The 18,469-nt window shown below is 35.8% G+C and overlaps 2 protein-coding genes across 3 annotated transcripts; both read left to right on the forward strand.

Annotated features, from left to right (window-relative positions):
* The first annotated feature begins 1,378 nt into the window (after positions 1-1,378).
* LOC132068432 (splicing factor-like protein 1) lies at positions 1,379-4,715 on the forward strand. Its single transcript, XM_059462008.1, has 2 exons — positions 1,379-3,906; positions 4,452-4,715. The coding sequence occupies exon 1, from the start codon at positions 1,407-1,409 to the stop codon at positions 3,870-3,872; it is 2,466 nt and encodes an 821-aa protein (XP_059317991.1). The 5' UTR covers positions 1,379-1,406; the 3' UTR covers positions 3,873-3,906; positions 4,452-4,715.
* Positions 4,716-8,755: 4,040 nt separating this feature from the next.
* Positions 8,756-14,025, forward strand: LOC132068433 (uncharacterized). 2 transcript variants are annotated; one of them, XM_059462009.1, is made up of 9 exons: positions 8,756-8,974; positions 9,148-9,209; positions 9,291-9,357; positions 10,719-10,758; positions 11,477-11,718; positions 11,813-11,876; positions 12,495-12,586; positions 12,691-13,038; positions 13,610-14,025. In XM_059462009.1, the coding sequence occupies exons 1-9, from the start codon at positions 8,933-8,935 to the stop codon at positions 13,751-13,753; spliced, it is 1,101 nt and encodes a 366-aa protein (XP_059317992.1). In that variant the 5' UTR covers positions 8,756-8,932; the 3' UTR covers positions 13,754-14,025. The 2 variants fall into 2 exon arrangements, with proteins under 2 accessions (XP_059317992.1, XP_059317993.1); XM_059462010.1 differs by having other exon boundaries at positions 11,480-11,718.
* The last annotated feature ends 4,444 nt before the right edge of the window (positions 14,026-18,469 follow it).

The raw sequence follows: 18,469 nt of genomic DNA on the forward strand, positions 1-18,469 counted from the left end.
TTTGGGTTCAAACCTCAGCTCAATAAAAAATAAGCAAAATTAGGCCTGTTCGGGCAAAAGTTAAGCCTTAAGGCATAATTTTGCAAAATTTCAATTGAATAAAAAAAATAAAATTGCCTTAATGCAAACTACCTTAAGGTAGAGTTTCGCCATACCTGAAGTAGAGTTTTCCTGAAGGTAGCAAAATTCTACCTGATCAAGTACAGTTTGAGGCAAAATTAATCCGCGAATTCAAATTCTACTTTGCGATTTTTTTTTAATTTTTAACTAAGCGGGGTTTCGAACCCGGAACCAAGAAGTTTTTAGCGAAGGGCAAAAATTAAAGACCACCAATTTGAGGGGCAAAAATTAAAGACTGGGCCTTTGAAGGACATTCCGCACAAAAAAAATGTATTTTGAGATGTTAATTCTCTAACCCCCCAACCCCCACGCCACAAAAGGGCAATTCTCATGAATGTCCTTATTCTGGGGTGGTCTTTAATTTTTCCCCCTCAAATTTGAATCTTTAACTTTTTTCCTTCGCTAAAAAGCTCTTGGTTTCGAGTTCGAATCCTTGCTCAATAAAAAAATTAAAAAAAATAGCAAGGTAGAGCTGGAATTCGCAGGGCAGAATTTAAGGTAGAGTTTTGCAAAACTCTGCCTGCATCAAAATTCTGCCTGCAGGTAGAGTTTTGCTTTTGCATGCAAAATTCTGCCTTGCGAATCCAAACCTTTACCTTGCGAAATTCCTTCTTCTTTTTTACTAAGTTAAGGTTTGAACCCAGAACCTTGGAGTATTAGGCGAAGGCCAAAAATTAAAGACCACTAATTTGAGGGCCAAAAATTAAAGACCAATGCTTTTGAAGGACAATCCGAGTTAAAAAAAAAAAAAAAAACCTACAGTAGAAATCGGCCCAATGTGATTATGTGAAGCCCAATTGGCTTAAGCCCAAATCAGCACATTCCTCCCTTTTCAAGCCCCAGTGTTATCCAAATATAAACTTAGGGCCCGTTTGGCCATGAGAAATTTTTCATTTTTTTCCGGAAAATCTTTTCACTTTATTTGAAAAATAGTATTTGGCTATGAAAATTTCAAATAAGTTGTATTTGAAATTTAAAAAACATCAAAAATGTTATTTTCACTTTTTTTTATTTTCATTACATTCAAATATTATTTGCAAAAATTATAATCAAACACAACTCTATCTTTAACTCCAATTTCAAAATTCCAAATAAAATGAATAATTTTTTGTTTTCATGGCCAAACGCCTACTTATAGATTCACAATACACACACACACGCCTCCTCTCTCACAAATCCCGCGTATATTTCCTCTACACAATACAATAGTACAATACAATTCATCCCTCTTTTTGTTCCAAATAATATCCAACAAATTTCCCTTTCATCACTTCCAAAAAATACCAATGGATCCCCAATCCAATCCTGCCATTTCCTCTGAAACCCCAAATCAAAACCCATCACAAACCCTAAATCCATACAACCAGTATTATCAAAACCCTTCACAAACCCTAGATTCAAATCCCCAAGAACCCCCACAAGGTGTTCGACAAAATGCCGAGCAGAACAATTTCAACTCAAACAATCAAAACTTTCAAGAAAACCCTTCCCAACAAACCCTGGATCCACATACCCCACAAGGTGTTCGACAAAATGCCGAGCAGAACTCAAACAATCAAGAAAAAGACAATTCGGGTCAAAACAAAATGTTACAGAAGCCATTGTTACCCGAAAACGGGTTAACCAGTACTCAAAGTGGGCCCGAAAAGGACCACCAATCGGGTGGCGAAGAGGAAACTACCAGCCGCCGTCGTCGTAGAAGCAGGTGGGACCCACCTCCATCCGATACCAGCAACGAAAACGACGGGAGTGGGCCCGGAAGGAAGCGTAAATCGAGGTGGGCTGATGATGACCCCAAGCCCGTGATCCAATTGCCTGATTTCATGAAAGATTTCGCGGGAGGTATTGAATTCGATCCTGAAGTACAAGCACTTAATAGTAGATTACTTGAAATTAGTAGAAAATTGCAATCTGGTATGCCATTAGATGATAGACCTGAAGGCGCTCGATCGCCTTCACCCGAACCTATATATGATAATATGGGGGTTAGGATAAATACTAGAGAGTATCGTGCTCGAGAGAAATTGAATAGAGAGAGACAAGAGATTATATCGCAAATAATAAAGAAAAATCCGGCCTTTAAGCCACCAGCGGATTATAGACCACCTAAGCTTCATAAAAAGCTTTATATCCCGATGAAAGAGTACCCGGGTTATAATTTTATAGGACTTATAATTGGGCCGAGAGGGAATACTCAGAAGAGGATGGAGAAGGAGACGGGTGCTAAGATTGTGATTCGAGGTAAAGGGTCGGTTAAAGAAGGGAGGTTACAGCAAAAAGGGAATTTGAAACATGATCCGGCTGAGAATGAGGATTTGCACGTGTTGGTGGAGGCGGATACTCAGGAGTCGCTTGAGGCCGCTGCAGCTATGTTAGAGAAGCTTTTGCAGCCTGTCGATGAAGTGCTTAACGAGCATAAGAGGCAACAGCTTAGGGAACTCGCGGCGTTGAATGGAACGATTAGAGATGAGGAGTTTTGTAGGCTATGTGGTGAACCGGGTCATAGGCAGTATGCTTGTCCTTCTCGTACTACCACATTTAAAAGTGATGTGCTTTGCAAAATTTGTGGTGATGGGGGACATCCTACTATAGATTGTCCAGTGAAAAATACTACTGGAAAGAAAATGGATGATGAGTATCAGAATTTCTTGGCTGAATTGGGAGGGACGGTTCCTGAATCATCGATTAAGGCGAACTCGGCAACTCTAGCTCTTGGTCCTGGAAGCAGCACGGGCAGTAATCCTCCTTGGGCCAGCGGTAATAATGCTAGTGGTGGTGGTGGTACTAGTGCGCACCCTGGATTAGGGTCAAATGTAATGAAGCCAAAAGAATTTGACGAGACAAACTTGTATATTGGTTACCTTCCCCCTACTCTGGATGATGATGGTTTGATTAACTTGTTCTCTCCCTTTGGTACCATCGTGATGGCTAAAGTTATAAAGGATCGTCTCAGTGGTCTGAGTAAAGGTTACGGTTTTGTTAAGTATGCAGATGTTCAACAAGCTAATAGTGCTATTACTGGCATGAATGGTCATTCTCTTGAAGGGAGAACTATTGCTGTGAGAGTTGCTGGTAAACCCCCTCAACCTACTGTGCCTCCGGGCCCACCTGCTCCTTCAATGCCTACATATCCGGTTCCGAATCAAGCTCCCGGAGTCTATCCATCTCAGCAGTATGCAACAGGTGGTCCTATTGGCGCTCCTCCTCCTCCTGGTGGCTATGGTGGGACCCCAGTTCCATGGGGACCACCTGTACCTCCACCATATGGCGCTTACCCGCCACCTGGCTCAACCATGTATCCTCCTCCTCCTCCGGGTCAATTTGCTCCTCCATATGGTGCACAGTATCCTCCTCCACCAATGCCACCACCATCTTCTGGTGTCCCGAGTCAGACCGTTTCTTCTGGTGAAAACCAACAAAATTACACATCTTCTGGTGAGACACAACAAAGTTATCCTCCCGGAGTGCAATCTCATAATGGTGCACCCACTTATACCTATGGCCAACATGCATACCCTCCATCTTCATACAGCTATCCTTCTTATTATGGCATGGCACCACCTCCGCCTCCTCCTCCAACTGGATCACAGTCCAATGTGGACCATTCACAGAGTATGAGCAATGTGCCGTGGGCCACAAATCCACCAGAACCTGCAGCTGCTGCACCTCCACCTCCACCTCCACCATCTGCAGAGAAGCCTCCATATGGTACAGATGCTGAATATGAGAAGTTCATGTCGGAGATGAAATGATGATGCAGTTAACTCTGTACACTTGCAGTACAAGGTATGGAAATGTTACATTTACAGTTTTTTGTTTTGTGTACAGCTTGGTTTTCACTTTTCACGCTTTATATATACACTATACTCACACAATCAACTTGCTTAGCGGCCTATTGTGTCTGGGGCTTAAGGAGAATCATTTCTTATTATCACATACTGGCTTTCCTAACCTTCAGCATCTTTTATGAATTGTTTTCTTAAATCTTCCTGCACTTCCACTTAGTTCCCCAGGAAAGAAAAAATAATTGGCGAAGAAAAATTAGATAATAGGAAACCTACTTCTTGTTGATTAGCCATGTTCATTTCCTTTTTGAATTGTTGTAAGTGATGCAGAGGAGCATATTCTTGGACAAGTATCTATTTCTAGAGTTTGGTCCTTCTGTTCCTTATTTGGAATTTAACTTCTTTTGAGATTTCTTCTTTTTTCTTTTTCCGCTGGTTTGAAAAATCTTTATTTTAATTTAGTTTAATGCATTAAAGAAGTGAGCTCGTCGTTTGATTTTTTTATCTTAACATTTCTCCTTTGTTGATGTTGCCATATTTTGACAGGCTGATTTGTTGGAGCACTTCACGTGATTTCTTACCTCTTGCCATGTCTTACTTGTTGGAAGTTTCGGACTTACCTCTTTAACCTTGCTGTGTACTATTATGACATTTGCAGAGAGATGAGGAGTTCGGTTCATTCCTCTTGTGTTGGAGCAGCTTATTAAGTGCCTTGTGGATTTTAATAATGCTGGACATAGGCCTTTTGTCAATCTTGTTTAATTATTTTGTTGGGATTTGTTAATGACTGATCACTGACAGTTTTTGTTGTGTTTTTTCTCGACTGACATTCACTGCTTATCCATTTTGGTTTTCTCTGCTAACGGGTTTTCTTTACTAATTTAACTATGAGTGAAATGTTCAGACAGCAGCCTGATGCTTGCCTTTGCTATTTCTCTCCAGAAGATGATGCATCTTCAAGATGTGAAGGTCCTCAGGGTATGTGACTTGATAGTATGACTATTACGTTCACATGTCTTCGGATTAATTATTTGTTATTTCATTCTGATACATTTTCCAGATATCTTGTGACAGGAAAAGATGCTTGTAGTGCAATGGGCATAACTGTTCTGGGCTGAGTTTTAGAAATTTGCTTATCCTCATATATAGCTGTGTTAAATAAATGAAACCTTGTTGACTTACTTGGTTATTCATTAAGAACTAGATTACGGCTCCAATAGAGATTATATAGCTCATTAGATGGATGAGAAGCCTAGGGAGCGAGTGGGCTATATAATAAGTTGTTTCCTGTTTGAGTTGCTTCCCCCCCAGCCGTAGTGGGCGGAAGGAGTGAGGGATCATCATTTGATTTAGATATTTGTTGAGCTCGAAAAGCATATAGTTGTAGCAAGCGTGCTGTCCGTATCCTCATAGACTTCACAACCACTAACTTAGAATTTTGGATTGTTGATACCTTGAGATGGATTTGTGGTTGTGAAGTCTATGAGTATATGGACAGTGTGGGAGGAGAGTTTATGCCATACTGCAAAGGAGAAAGGTTATCATCCTTTGTTCTTGTATGTTACTACAATGTTTCACTCTTTTCTTTTTAGTCTTTAAAATAAGAAAGACCGGCACTTTTTTATATCTAGATAACTTAAACCCTGTATTTTACCTTTAATGGCGTGATTTATAGCCACACATTTCATGACATGTTTAAGATCGTAAGCTTCAACAGTCCCATCTTCTTCATTATTATTATTATTATTTGAAACTTCAAATCTTGTCTAACGCCATTACTTAAATTCAAATGGAGAGGGATATGTATAGGGGTTTTCTCGTGAAGGTGTTGTACACATCTTAATACCTTTAGTAAAAGTTTTTATGTTTCATTCCAATCGTTTGATTGTAGATTTTGTGTATATGTATGCTTGTTTGTAGGTACGTCTTCCATCTAAAAAAGACTAGTGCTCATTATGGGCATTTGAGAGTTGGCCATTTTCTCTGTCTACAATTCTTTTTAAGTGTGCTTTTATCTTGTGAAAAGCTAAAATGTGTGTTTCTATCTTGCCTTGCTTGTTTCACAAATCACAACCATCAGCTCTACCTGAAGATCCGTCAAAGCTGAAGCTGGCCAAGGACGAATTACACTTCGATGAGTTGGATAAAGTTTAGTTGGTAAGAAACGGGTCTTAATTGTGAGTAAAACATATTTACACCTAACTAAACATAAGTTTTTACACTAATATGGCATCAGATTTATGTTGCTGTAATGCGGGTGGATGGGCATTTGACATAGGTGCGAATCTAGAATTTTGGTTTGCCATTAAATCCTTGGATTCAAGATATGGACAAGAGCATGGGCATGGGTAATAAAGACCATAATGGTGCTTGGTATGAAGGAATAAGCTTTCTTGGAAGTAGAAAACATCGTTCCAAAGTAGTTAAATAATTGGAAGGAGACGATTAGGATGGAATGTCAAGTATGAAATTTGTTTTCTCCATCCTCATTTGAAATAACATTTTTTTCATTTTTAATAAACCTTTTTCATATAGATGCTATCTAAGAATTTTGAACCAAACATAAGAAAATTTAAGAATAATAACAAAAAGTGTTCTCCGTCATACCAAATACGTATATTTATTTAGTACTATGTCTGAGTATGCATAACAACAATTAATTGAAGTTAGTGCCGATATTAAATCAGATACCCAATCAATATGTCTTGAACATAAGTGTAGCCAAAGCGCTCATGTTAGGTGGACTAAAAGCTCAATGTGGATTTATCATTTGAGCTGAAATCATGTTAGATTGATGCGACTTCAGTAAATATTTTGAAAAATTTGAGCAACATTGTAAGTTTGATATAATGGATTCAGGTTTCAAGAGTAAAAATAAGATCTCAAGTCTAATCACTTCTTTTGATCGTTCTGCGTTGTTGAATATGATTCTTCGTTTTTACAAAAAATTTACAAAATTAGGAGTAAATTTGTGACACATTCAATAACAAAATTCCTTTGTAGCCAATCATTTAGCTAAATCTTTTATTTACTTTGATCCTACCCAATCAAATTATTTAAAAATCTATTTCCTCCGTCTCAATTTAATTGTTTTAGTTTGATTAGGCATGAAGTTTAAGAAATAAAGAGACTTTTGAATCTTTTGGCCATAAATTAAAGATGCGTATAATGTATTAAAATGTCATTTGAATCTTATGATTATAAATTTGTCATGTAGGATGTTTGAATTGTAATTTACTAAATATAGAAAGAGAGATCCTTTTTAGGACAGACCAAAAAGAAAAGTAAGACACTTAAATTGGGATGGATGGAGTACATTATAAGTAACAATCATTAGATGAAAATTCAATTGAATAACTAATAACTCAACTCTATGGTATCGAATAGTTAAATCGAAAAAGAAAAAAATTAACTGTCATGGCCGTGGGTTCTTATTTCTTGAAGTGACAAAATGAAATAATATTATTACGCTCTTTTAAAAGGAGAAACAGCTTTTTGTACCCCTACGTACTGTAACAAAGGAGAACTCGAACTTAGCAGAATTATAGAGCTATTATTTTTTAGCACAAACTTGTAAACTCAAAGTATTTACGTTGGAAGATCAAGATATTTTTGGTATGTCGGAATCCATTTTCATGATTAAAAGAAAAATGGTGTGTGATTGGTGAAGGAAAAATCTCTTAATAATATTAGCAAATCAAGAGTGTATTTGATTGAAAAAAATTTAATACTAAAGATTAAGAATATCTAATTGCTAGTAAAACAAGTAATATAAAAGTTAAAAAAGATTAACAAAATAACTTCTGTTCATCAGTAAAGTCATTCTTCTTGTAACTTTTTGAATTTATTTTTTAAAAATGACTATTATCATACCAAACCCATCAGTAGAAATAGAATAACAAAACAATAGATCCATGATATTTATAGGCTGTTATAAATTTGTATTCGAAAAATAATTTGAAACAGAATCTGGAAATAATGAAAAATAAATCCAAGCGCACCAAACACACAAAGTGTTCTTGAGGAAATTATTCTCCTCAATGTACCCGAGATTATGGAATACATCCTCCCGATAGAATGAACTAAACTCACAAGTATAGCGATATAGCAAACCCTGATGAACAACGAACTCAACAGACGATAGAAATCAAACACATAAAATAGTTAAAGTGCAAAAATCAGAATTTTCGTTAAGAAAACTGATGGACTAGCCAGATTTTTATAGCAATCGGATTGAGTTGAGCAAAAAGGTGCACCTCAAAAGTTGCATTTGGAAACTCATTAACAGTTAAATAATTAAAAAAAAAAAATTGGTCCAAAAAGCTTATCAATCAAATCATTTGATCGATGTCGAAGCCGAGCAATAATGACGGTGCGAGGTGAGACTCTCTTCTCAACTCTTTATGAGCCAGAACATGTGCTTCTATCTATAAGCACAAAAGTCTATCCCTTAACCATAGTTTATTACTCCTTCCGTCCCAAAATAAGTGTCGTTTTAGCAAAAACAAAATTGTCCCAAAATAACCGTCGCTTTAGGAATTCAAGACAAAAGTTAAAAATTATTTCCAATTATATATTTATATTAAAGAACTGCTTCTTCTTAATAGTGCTCAATTATCAAGAAATATTTAATAAATGGGAGTAATTTTAGTAAACTAGACATTGTATTCATTGATATCTTAATGAACGTAAAATGATCTAAAGAGATGCTTAGCTTGGGACCGAGGGAGTAATATATATTTTCATATTCATTTTATGAATTAATTATGATAAATCAGTGCGGAAGCTCGTATACATAATATATCATCCAATTACAGTACAAAAGTCTCCTTTAGTTCTTATGGTAGAGTCGTTCTTTTCTACTTGCACGTCTAGGGTTCGAATCTCATCACAGTTTTTCCCTTTTTTCTTCTTCACAATAGTCATCTTCATCACAGTTTTTGCAGAATTTTCTTCAATTTCACTTTAGATCCTTCAATTCTCATCCAAATTTACCTTAAACTCCTTCAAATCTTACATATTATCACATGGATCCAGATTTGCCCCTTTCTTCTTCTAGCACCAGAAAGGTATCTAATTATAGCTTACTTCCTTATTTCCAGTAAAACTATTTAGTTATCGCGTAGTTTCGTATTCTTCAATGTATATTATTACCCGTTGCTTTATTTGTCTTATAGGTTGCTATTTTATTGTTATTGTCCCATTATTCTCTAAATATTAATTTTTAATTCCTTTTTTACAGGTTAAATTTGCTCCAAAAGGACCTCCTCGTCGAAAGAAGCAGATTTCCGTACAACCTAAAAAGTAATTCCTTTTTTTTTTGTGCATGTTTTTTAATACTGATTTTATTTTATTTATTTATTTATTTTTGTTTTGTTTTTGCAGTGAAGCAGATGGAAATGAGGATAGAGATGGTAATGAAGCTGCTGAGGCTATTCTGAAAAAAGTCAACGTAATTTTACTCTCCATTTTGACTTTTTTTTTAAAAAAAAAAAATATAGCCCGATGGGGGTTGTTTTTATTAAAATGCAAAAAAGAAGAGGTCCAAAAAGACAGAAAACAAAGGGCAGAGGTCTAAAATGCAAAAAAGAATTACATATGTAGTTGTTATTGTAGTGTTTGTTTATAGTTTTAGCACAATAATCAAGAGATTATAGTTTTATATTTTAGTGTCGGTGAATGCAAATTATGGGTTTTTTATGGTACGTTAAAAAAGTATTATTATTAGTTGTGTATTTATTTTATTAGCTTTATTGTTTGTTTTGTTAGCTTCACTTTGTAGTTGTTATTGCTCCTATGTGTTTATAGTTTTAGCACAATATAATTAAGAAATCAAAGAAAGTATAGTGTCACTGAATACAATTTATAATATATATAAGTATATTAAATATTGTGTGTTTATTTTATTAGCTTCACGTTGTAGTCAGGCAAAGCCATGTCAGATTTGACATTTTGGTTGGTTTTGCTTTCTGAATTTCAACAATTCCTTTTTTTTTTTTTTTTTTTTTTTTTTTGATTTTGTTATTTCATTTATTTGTTTCAAAATTAACTATTCCAAGTTTTTCTTGTAGTAGTATTATTTGCCTCCCTAGTCTTAGTCCCCCCCTTTCCGTGCCCAAAAATCTATTAAAACTATGTCTGAATCTTGAATTTATTGGAGTTGGCTATATCAATCCTCATGTATCTATTTCGCTCTATTGGGACCCAAACTCTTCCTACCTAAGTCTTTTGCACCTAAGTTTTTTGTATAGCCGGTCTTAAGCCCAAATAAAGGAAAATGGTTGTAGTAGGATGATGGTGTTATAAATTTGTAGTGTCTCTTTAGGGGGCATAAAATTATTAAAATAGTTGTTTCCAAAAATAATCGAGAAAATAAAGGCGGTTTTAAAATTCTTTTGGGCGGGTGTGGCCCTGTGAATATGGTAAGGGGAAGAAGAAGAAGAAGCGGGAAAGGCTATAATGTGGATTCAAATCTAAATGAATGATGTCTAGAATAGAGCTGCAATCAATAAGTTGACATCACCTCGAAAAAAATGATATAATATGAAATAACCTAAGACAACATGGGTGATTAAAATGAAATTATTACTGCATTTGATGTGGCTTGAATTATTTGATTGAGGTGGATGTGTTTCTTAGTAACTGTGTCCATCCCATGCAAAAGCGTCTTTATGGATGAGAAAAGGTGAGTAGCAGAAAACCGGATATAGACTGATATTTTGGATCATTTTAGTAGTATTTCTATTACAAGTTTGCAACTCTAGTCTCCGAGTAAGTCTTTTTGCGATAACTATTCTTCTTTCGCCTGATCAGGAGCGCTTGACTAGACAGAAACCCAAAACAGAGAAAAAAGGTAAGCCTTCTCTTCTCCTGAAATCATTAATCGATGCTTCGGTTTAGTATCATTCATCAAGTTTTTATGCATATAGCATAATGCTGCATATAAAAAATGAGATACATTGTGATCAATATGTAGAGTATGCAAGTCTGTTTCTTGGAAAGGGATAGAAAGAAGGGGAATATCAGTGATTTCTACTGAATACTGATCAAAATTATTTTAGACCGACAGCAGTATTGTCAACTGAAGCTAACACATTCGTACTCTTAGAAATACAACGATTTCTTGATTAGTAGTTCTGCAATGTTGAAAGACTTGGATAACTTATAGACACTTTTTGGGTGCCTGTAAGCATATTCTCTGCGGGCTCTTTTTCTCTGAATTGTTGAATTGAGAGCCACATTCTCTACAGGCTCTTTTTCCATCCGATGTGGTTTCCCGTGTCCTTACTTTTACCCTTGGATAAGGGTTGGGAAGGGGTGTTTGGTAGAATGATTCATAGAATTTCATGACATCTATAGAGCATGTGATCAAAGTGCATGCTTGTACCTAAAAAGAGGGAAGATTGAAACGGGAAAATTAAAGTGAAAATTACCTCCTCCTTGGATAGACATACGGACCTTGACAGTTTATTTATCATATTAGTTATTGGCAGTTTTGTCATTCCTTATCGTTCATTGTCGTCAATGATTATTGTTCTCTTTTATGCAAATGCATATTCAAATGAATGCAGCAGTTGAGGTTGCATTTGCTCATGGAGTAGCATCACCAACTTCCATAAGGACTTTTGGAAAGCCTAGGGAACTCTCTGTCAATTGGGATAGTACTGTGAAAGACCATGAATCTTCTGATAGGATGGACATTGATTGTTTACCTTCTTTACCTTCAAGTACTGGATCAGATCTTGCTGGAATTTCAGCCAATAATTCAGATTCTTTACTTAGAAGGAGGAAGAAAGAGTACAAAGAACCTTGGGTAATGGATTTTCCTGCCATCAGTTCTCTTTATGCACGGCAGCTCCCAAGCCAACATCCATGAATTGACCTTTTTCTTCTTGATGCTTTGGCAGGATTACCATCATAGCAACTATCCTATAACTCTTCCTCTCAGAAGACCTTATGCTGGAGACCCAGGTATATCTAAATGAACAGGATTATCTTTTACGCAAAATAATCTACTCCTTTGCTCCTAATTGATAGTTTACTTTCCCTTTGTGTCGCCGTAAAAAGTATTTCCATGGCTCTATATTCGAAACTTGTCCATATAATTTCTTTTTCATACTGCCAAGTAGAGACTACCCCTTTTGTCCTTTTACCATAAAAGTGTGGATTCATCATAAGGCTAATTGTATCTCCACTTTGAGTACTATGAAACTTCAGTTTTAACCTAAATATTGATGCCTGGTGTATGCACTTAATATGGCCACGTAGTCAGAATTATCTATCAGAATTATCTGTCATCTTTCTCTATGATTTCTGACTCTTTTGCTGCAGATGGAAGAGTATAGTTTGGTTCCTCGTGTCAGTGGGGTTGCTTGGGGGCATGAGATTTGTTTTGAATCACATCTTTTTCTTAGTGCTGGATGATGACAAACAAAAGAAATTTAATTGTGGTTCAACGTGTACAAACCGTTGCCTATAGTGCAATTGATGTAATCTTCAAGGAGATGCTATCACTCGGGTGCTTGCTTCTCTTCTTTCATTCCATGATTTCGTCTAATAAAACTTGGTACTCTTCTTTGTGGCTTGTAGAAATTCTAGATGAAGCTGAATTTGGAAAGGCTGCAGGAAATGCAGAGTATGACGAAAATAATACTAAACCTGCTTCAGAGCTTGGTTTACTGGTTGGTATCTGCTCTAAACAGTAAATTCTGAATACAAAAACATATTCATAGGAAAAATAAAAAGTTCTTCACATGGATTACTAATATGGATATTTGGTTAACAGGAAAAAAAGGATGATGTACAGATTCTTTTTCTTAAGCTTCCAGCAAATTTACCCTTAGGCAAGCGACAAGCCAGCACCGAAGGTAGAGATACTGCTGGCTCCTTGACATTGCCAGAGGCAAAGTTGTCATCACCTACGCTTAAGGGAAAAGAAGTAGCTGGTAGTGCTCCCAGGCTTCTTGCCAGTGCAAAGGGAAAAGAGATAGTTGATAGCTCTACAATTTCCAGAAGGCATAATACTACAAAGAACGCATGCGGTTTGCAAGAGTTGCCTGCGGGAAACATGGGGAAAATGCTGGTTTACAAGAGTGGGAAAATTAAATTGAAGCTTGGAGATATCCTGTACGATGTGAGTCGCATATTTCCCTTGCTTTTGACAATCTAATTTTTTTTTTCAGTTTGATGATAACTCTTCTTCCCAGTTAAAAGAAATTACACTTGCGAAAGATGGTTAAATTATTAGAACTTCCAGAGTGTTTATTTTAGCACTGGAACTGTCCATGAAGGTGCCGAGCTTTAGCATTTTGTTACGCCGAAAGGAACCAAGTTATTTAGCAGAACAAGTGTCATATCTTTTTCCCATTTGTTATCTTCCTTACTTCCGTTGAGACTTTTGGTTAAAACAATTCTTAAGCTTCCCCTTATTTTTATAGTGTCAGCCTTTTGCTCGATAATGATTGGTACTTTGGTTTTAAATCCTCTTTCATTGCCTTGAGTTTGAAGTTAGTAAGTAGCAAAGTGATCTCTGCAGCTTTTTCACAAATATATTCCTCGACATAACGTTTCTATATTGTTCAAATTATTACCCTTTGGCCTTCAGAGCAATTTTTTGGGTCTCCAGCATATACTAACGCAGGTACAGTAGCTTGCAATGTGCCTGTCAATACAAAACTCCCCTAACAGCAAGAAATTACTTGCAGGTTTCTCCTGGTGTAGATTGCGCTTTTTCTCAAGATGTTGTTGCAATTAATACTGCTGAGAAGCAGTGCTGCCAGCTTGGAGAACTTGGCAAGCGGGCTGTTGTCACTCCTGATGTAGATTTCCTCTTGGACAATATGATATAGTTTAACTAAGACTACTTAAGTTTGTCAATTTGGAGTAAGGCTTTTTCTTGTTAGGGCTATGTTTGCTAGGTAAACATTTACTTCAATTTCTAAATTTAGTGGATCTTCTGACTTCATGTATAGAGGGTATCTTGTTAGGCCTATGTTTGCTAGGTAAGCATTTACTTCGATTTCTAAATTCGGTGGATCTTCTGACTTCATGTATAGAGGATAGCTTGTGCATACTGAAAAACTTTGCAGTGTTATTGGCTCAAAAGATTTCCTTTAGTCTAGCACCCAAAGGTGTAGCCTAGCGGTCAATGAAGTGAATGAGTCGGGATGCGTGCAAGCTGATTCAGACACTACAGTTATTAAAAAAAAAAAAAGATTTCGAAGTGTATATGGAAAAATTGTGTGAGAGATTTGCTTGTCAACAGCTCAAAACTATCAATAACCTAAAAAGATCCTTGAAGTGCTGTTGTAAAATACTAGCTCTGATGCTTATTCTTCCTTTGTGTTTGTTCGTGTCATGATATGCAGATATAAATATTGGAGAAATTGCTTCTCATTGTGGTGCGTAGGAAAACAAATGAGTACTCCTCTTCGGGTACGATTATAAGGAGACCATTTCACATCAAGCATCACAATAATCAGCTATAGGCCGTTGTCCAGCTTTTTTACAACTAAATTGTAGTATTTGAATCATAATTAATAGTTTAGGAGACTTACGGATTTCTTCATAAAGGAAGCACATCTGCAGCAAACATGAATTGTGTCACCAGTCCTTGAGAATTGAACTCCCTTTGTCCACATTCTGGATATTCTTTAGTTTTTCTCTAAACCCGAGCCGTCAACTAATGTGAAAATCATCTTGTTTGCTATTCCCTAATGTGTATTTATACATTTTAGGTAGGGTTTAGGATAACGACAAACTAATAGGTTTACGGGCTAATTAGCACCCCTTATGAGTGGATCCGACCCAATAGCTATTTAATATTTTGAACATAAATAATGAGAGGAAGACCTAAAGAGACATGATAAAAACCAAAGAGAACAGAACAGAAAAACATCCTTTTGCGCACAACCCCCGAAAAAAAGAAAATAAAAAAAAAGGAAAGAAGAGGGAGGAGGAAGAAGAATATATTCTCAAGTACTTGAATCCCCAACAAATAATTTATTCTCTGTAATCGAAGCAGCTAGTCTACAATTTCCTCACTACAGAAGCAACAAATGATAACAATTCACTTTTAAATCGTGCACAAGCAATTAAGATCTTGTAAATATCCCGGAAGACAAATGTCAGCTACATCAAGTACGAAACTTCAACATAAACAAAACTTTTATGTGTCGTTTGGTATGCTACACAAGCATAAATAGTTTTGGGGTAAAAATTTAGTATCGTAATGTTTCTTTTTCTTATTTGATACTAATCTTGGAATAAGTTATATCAGGATTAGAAATAGTATCAGGATAAGTTATCCCTTCGAGATGGTGGAATAATTATATCAGGATTAGTTATCACTGGATAAAACAATGAAAATGATAAAAATATCCCTGAGGTTCGTCAAATCCTTTTACTACTCCCTCGGTCTCAATTTACGTGACACTATTTGACTAGACTCGAAGTTTAAGCAAGAAATGAATAATTCTGAAATTTATGGTTTAAAACAAGTCTTAGATATATGTGGAGGTAATAACACCAACTATGTGTGATGATCTCTCAAAGTCACGTTTCTTTGTTTTGTAACAACAAGGTCACCCAACTTTCCTTATATCACATCAAAAGTCACCCAATAAATATTTGGCGAATAAAATATGACATGACATTTAATTTAGTCCACATGGACTTTTTTTTTTTCTCAGTCCACATGGCAAAAAGAGCCGACCCGACCCGACATAAATCGGGCAATTCTCAGAATTGCCCTTCTTTTGGGTGGTCTTTAAATTTTGCCCCTCAAATTGTTGGTCTTTAAGTTTTGCTTTTCGCCTAAAACTTTTGTGTTCCGAGTTCGAACCCCCTACTTAGTCAAAAAATTTAAAAAAAATCGCAAAGCAGAGTTTGAATTTCGCTCCGCCCTCTCTGGTAGACTTTGCCTTGAGATACATAATGAACCACGGGAAACAACCATCCAAACAGATACATAACTAAAAGTATGCCCCATAAGACGGAACTTTTCCTTAAGGTATAACTAAAAGTTTGTCTTATAAGGCAAAGTCTATGCCTTAAGGAAAAGTTCCGCCTTATGGTGCATACTTTTGGTTATGCCTTAACTAAACGTCTGTCCTATTAGGCATAACTAAACTATGCCTTAAGAAAAAGTTCTGCCTTATGGGCAGACTTTTAGTTATGCCGGATCCGGTATAACTTTAGTTTTTCCTTAAGGAGTGTATGCCGGATCCGACATACGCGCCCCCAGTCTTGCCTTGCGAATTTTTTTTAAATTTTTTTTTATGCCTAAGCGGGGGTTCGAACCCAGAACCTCAGGTATTCGCCCACCTTTTCAAGCCAAAAAGAAACTTAAAGACCACAAAAATGGGAGGTAAAATTTAAAGACCACCCCAAAAGAAGGGGAATCCGTGCAAAAAAATGACATAAACCCAAATTAACCCTTATTAACCTTATTCTCTCTTAATTGAAATAGAGTTTCTCTCTCTCTGAAAAAAAATTGGCCCATCATTTTATTAAAATCGTGTCGTCTTCTTTTTCCTTCTTTAACACTTCTTAGACTTCTTGTACATAGTCCTTCATGACTCTTTTCTTAAAAAGTCTGCCGCTTTTTGAAACATACACATAACATCAGAAAATGCAGTTTGTTTATTCACACTCTCTGCGACTTCAACTTGTTCGTTATTGACACCCTCAAAACCTTCTGTAAAGTCAACTTGCTCCTTAGTCATGCCAAATAAGAGAGGAAAAAGAAGACGACACAATTTTAATAAACGATGAGCCAATTTTTTTTTTTTTTTTTGAGAGAAAAACTCTATTTTAATAAGAGAGAATAGGGTTAATTTGGGTTTGGGTCGAGTCGGATCTTTTTGCCACATGGACTGAGAAAAAAAAAAGTTCATTTGGACTAAATTAAATGTCATGTCATATTTTATTTGCCAAATATTTATTGAGTGACTTTTGATATAATATAGAGAAAGTTGGGTGACCTTGTTACAAAATAAAGAAACATGACCTTAAGAGATCATTGCCCATAGTTGGGTGACCTTGTTGTTACAAAACAAAGAAACATAACCTTGAGAGATCATTACTCATAGTTGGGTGGTCTTCTGTGTTACTACCTCTATATTTGTGTGGAGAGTATTTTTGTAAAAAACAACTTCTTAGAAATTATGCAATGCATGTTATTTTTAATATAACAAACCAAACGCTCAATAATAACTAATTTTTACCCCATTAACAAATCTCACCATAATTAATCCCGAGGTTACTTGTCTTGACCAAACCACCCTTATATATCTAGTTATCCACTGTCCTATTGATGGTTCTTAAAACTTGTATGCACGGGTAATGACTTTCTACATTCGCCGGGATCTCTTTTTATCCTAATTCAAATTAAATGAGACCATATTTTTATTGCAATGTGCCTGTTTATTCCTTTTTGCCTAAGCTTTTTAGGATTGTTAAAACAATATAGATTCAAGGTGTGTTTGGTATGTAGGAACTTGAATTTTTCCAACCAAAGATTTTTTTTTAAAAATATTTTCTTTAAGAAAAGGAGTTTTTTTAAAATAAGGAGAACGACTTATGGTAGAAGTTGAGAAAACAGGTTTTATAAGTGACATTTCATATTGGATAAAGTTGCGATTGACAGCTTGATTCAAAGGACTCTAAAAACCATACTTTTCGTATGTCCCAATTATATGGCACCCTTTTCATTTTAGTCTGTGCAAAAAGAATGTCACCCTTCTATATTTAGAAATAATTTAACTTTATCAGATGATTTATAGTTTCACAAGTATCTAAGGCATGTTTTGAACTACAAATTTCAAATGTCTTCCTTTTTTCTTAAACGTGCTGCCTAATCAAATGGTGCCACATAAATTGTTGGGGGGAGGGGGAGTATTATTGTATATTACTACTAACTTTAGGTCACTGTGGAAACTCATAAACTTCAAATCTTGAATCAGCTTCTAATTGGATCCCCTTTGTTAGAAAATTGCAAAAAGGGTAAAAACAATTTTTACAACTATTGGCTCCCCTTGATAAAGGTTCCTACCTTAAGTATGACATTTATGCGATTTTTATTTTATTTTCCTTACTCAAATTTCTGGCTCGGCTATTGGTTGTAAGCTAAATCGGGTAGCTTTATTAAGGAAGACGACTTCACCGCTTGCGAGGATTATACGTATTGCATTTGATATAGTTTGTTGTTTTGGGAGAAATAGCTTTGGAATCCAGAGCACAAGTACTATACTAGTAGGAGCGCATGGATGAAGAAATTACTAGTTAGTTCATCCAAATGCCATTTGTATGTTCATCTTCATCAACCTAACCAAAAGAAAGTTGCATTGGGCTTGGGCGCTTGGCCAGGCTCGATCTTTCCTAATTGGAATATTTATTAATTTACAAAATATATTGAATAAAAACATACTTGCACATATAGTTTTACAAAACTTGATCTAAGTAAGGAATTAAGCGTGATTGGGAAGAATCTTATATGTCAAATCGGTTGATTAAACTGTATTAAAGCATGCCTCTCAAACTATACTATATTAATCTTACTAAGT

This window comes from Lycium ferocissimum, chromosome 8, assembly GCF_029784015.1.
Source record: "Lycium ferocissimum isolate CSIRO_LF1 chromosome 8, AGI_CSIRO_Lferr_CH_V1, whole genome shotgun sequence".
Taxonomy (NCBI): Eukaryota; Viridiplantae; Streptophyta; class Magnoliopsida; order Solanales; family Solanaceae; genus Lycium; species Lycium ferocissimum.

Excerpts from the sequence above, each read along its gene's own strand:
- LOC132068433 (XM_059462009.1), top strand. The coding sequence starts at position 8,933 with ATGGATCCAGATTTGCCCCTTTCTTCTTCTAGCACCAGAAAG. Across the intron at positions 9,210-9,290 it reads ATTTCCGTACAACCTAAAAA|TGAAGCAGATGGAAATGAGG; the intron begins GTAATTCCTTTT and ends TTGTTTTTGCAG. Across the intron at positions 11,877-12,494 it reads ACCTTATGCTGGAGACCCAG|AAATTCTAGATGAAGCTGAA; the intron begins GTATATCTAAAT and ends TGTGGCTTGTAG.
- LOC132068432 (XM_059462008.1), top strand. The coding sequence starts at position 1,407 with ATGGATCCCCAATCCAATCCTGCCATTTCCTCTGAAACCCCAAATCAA.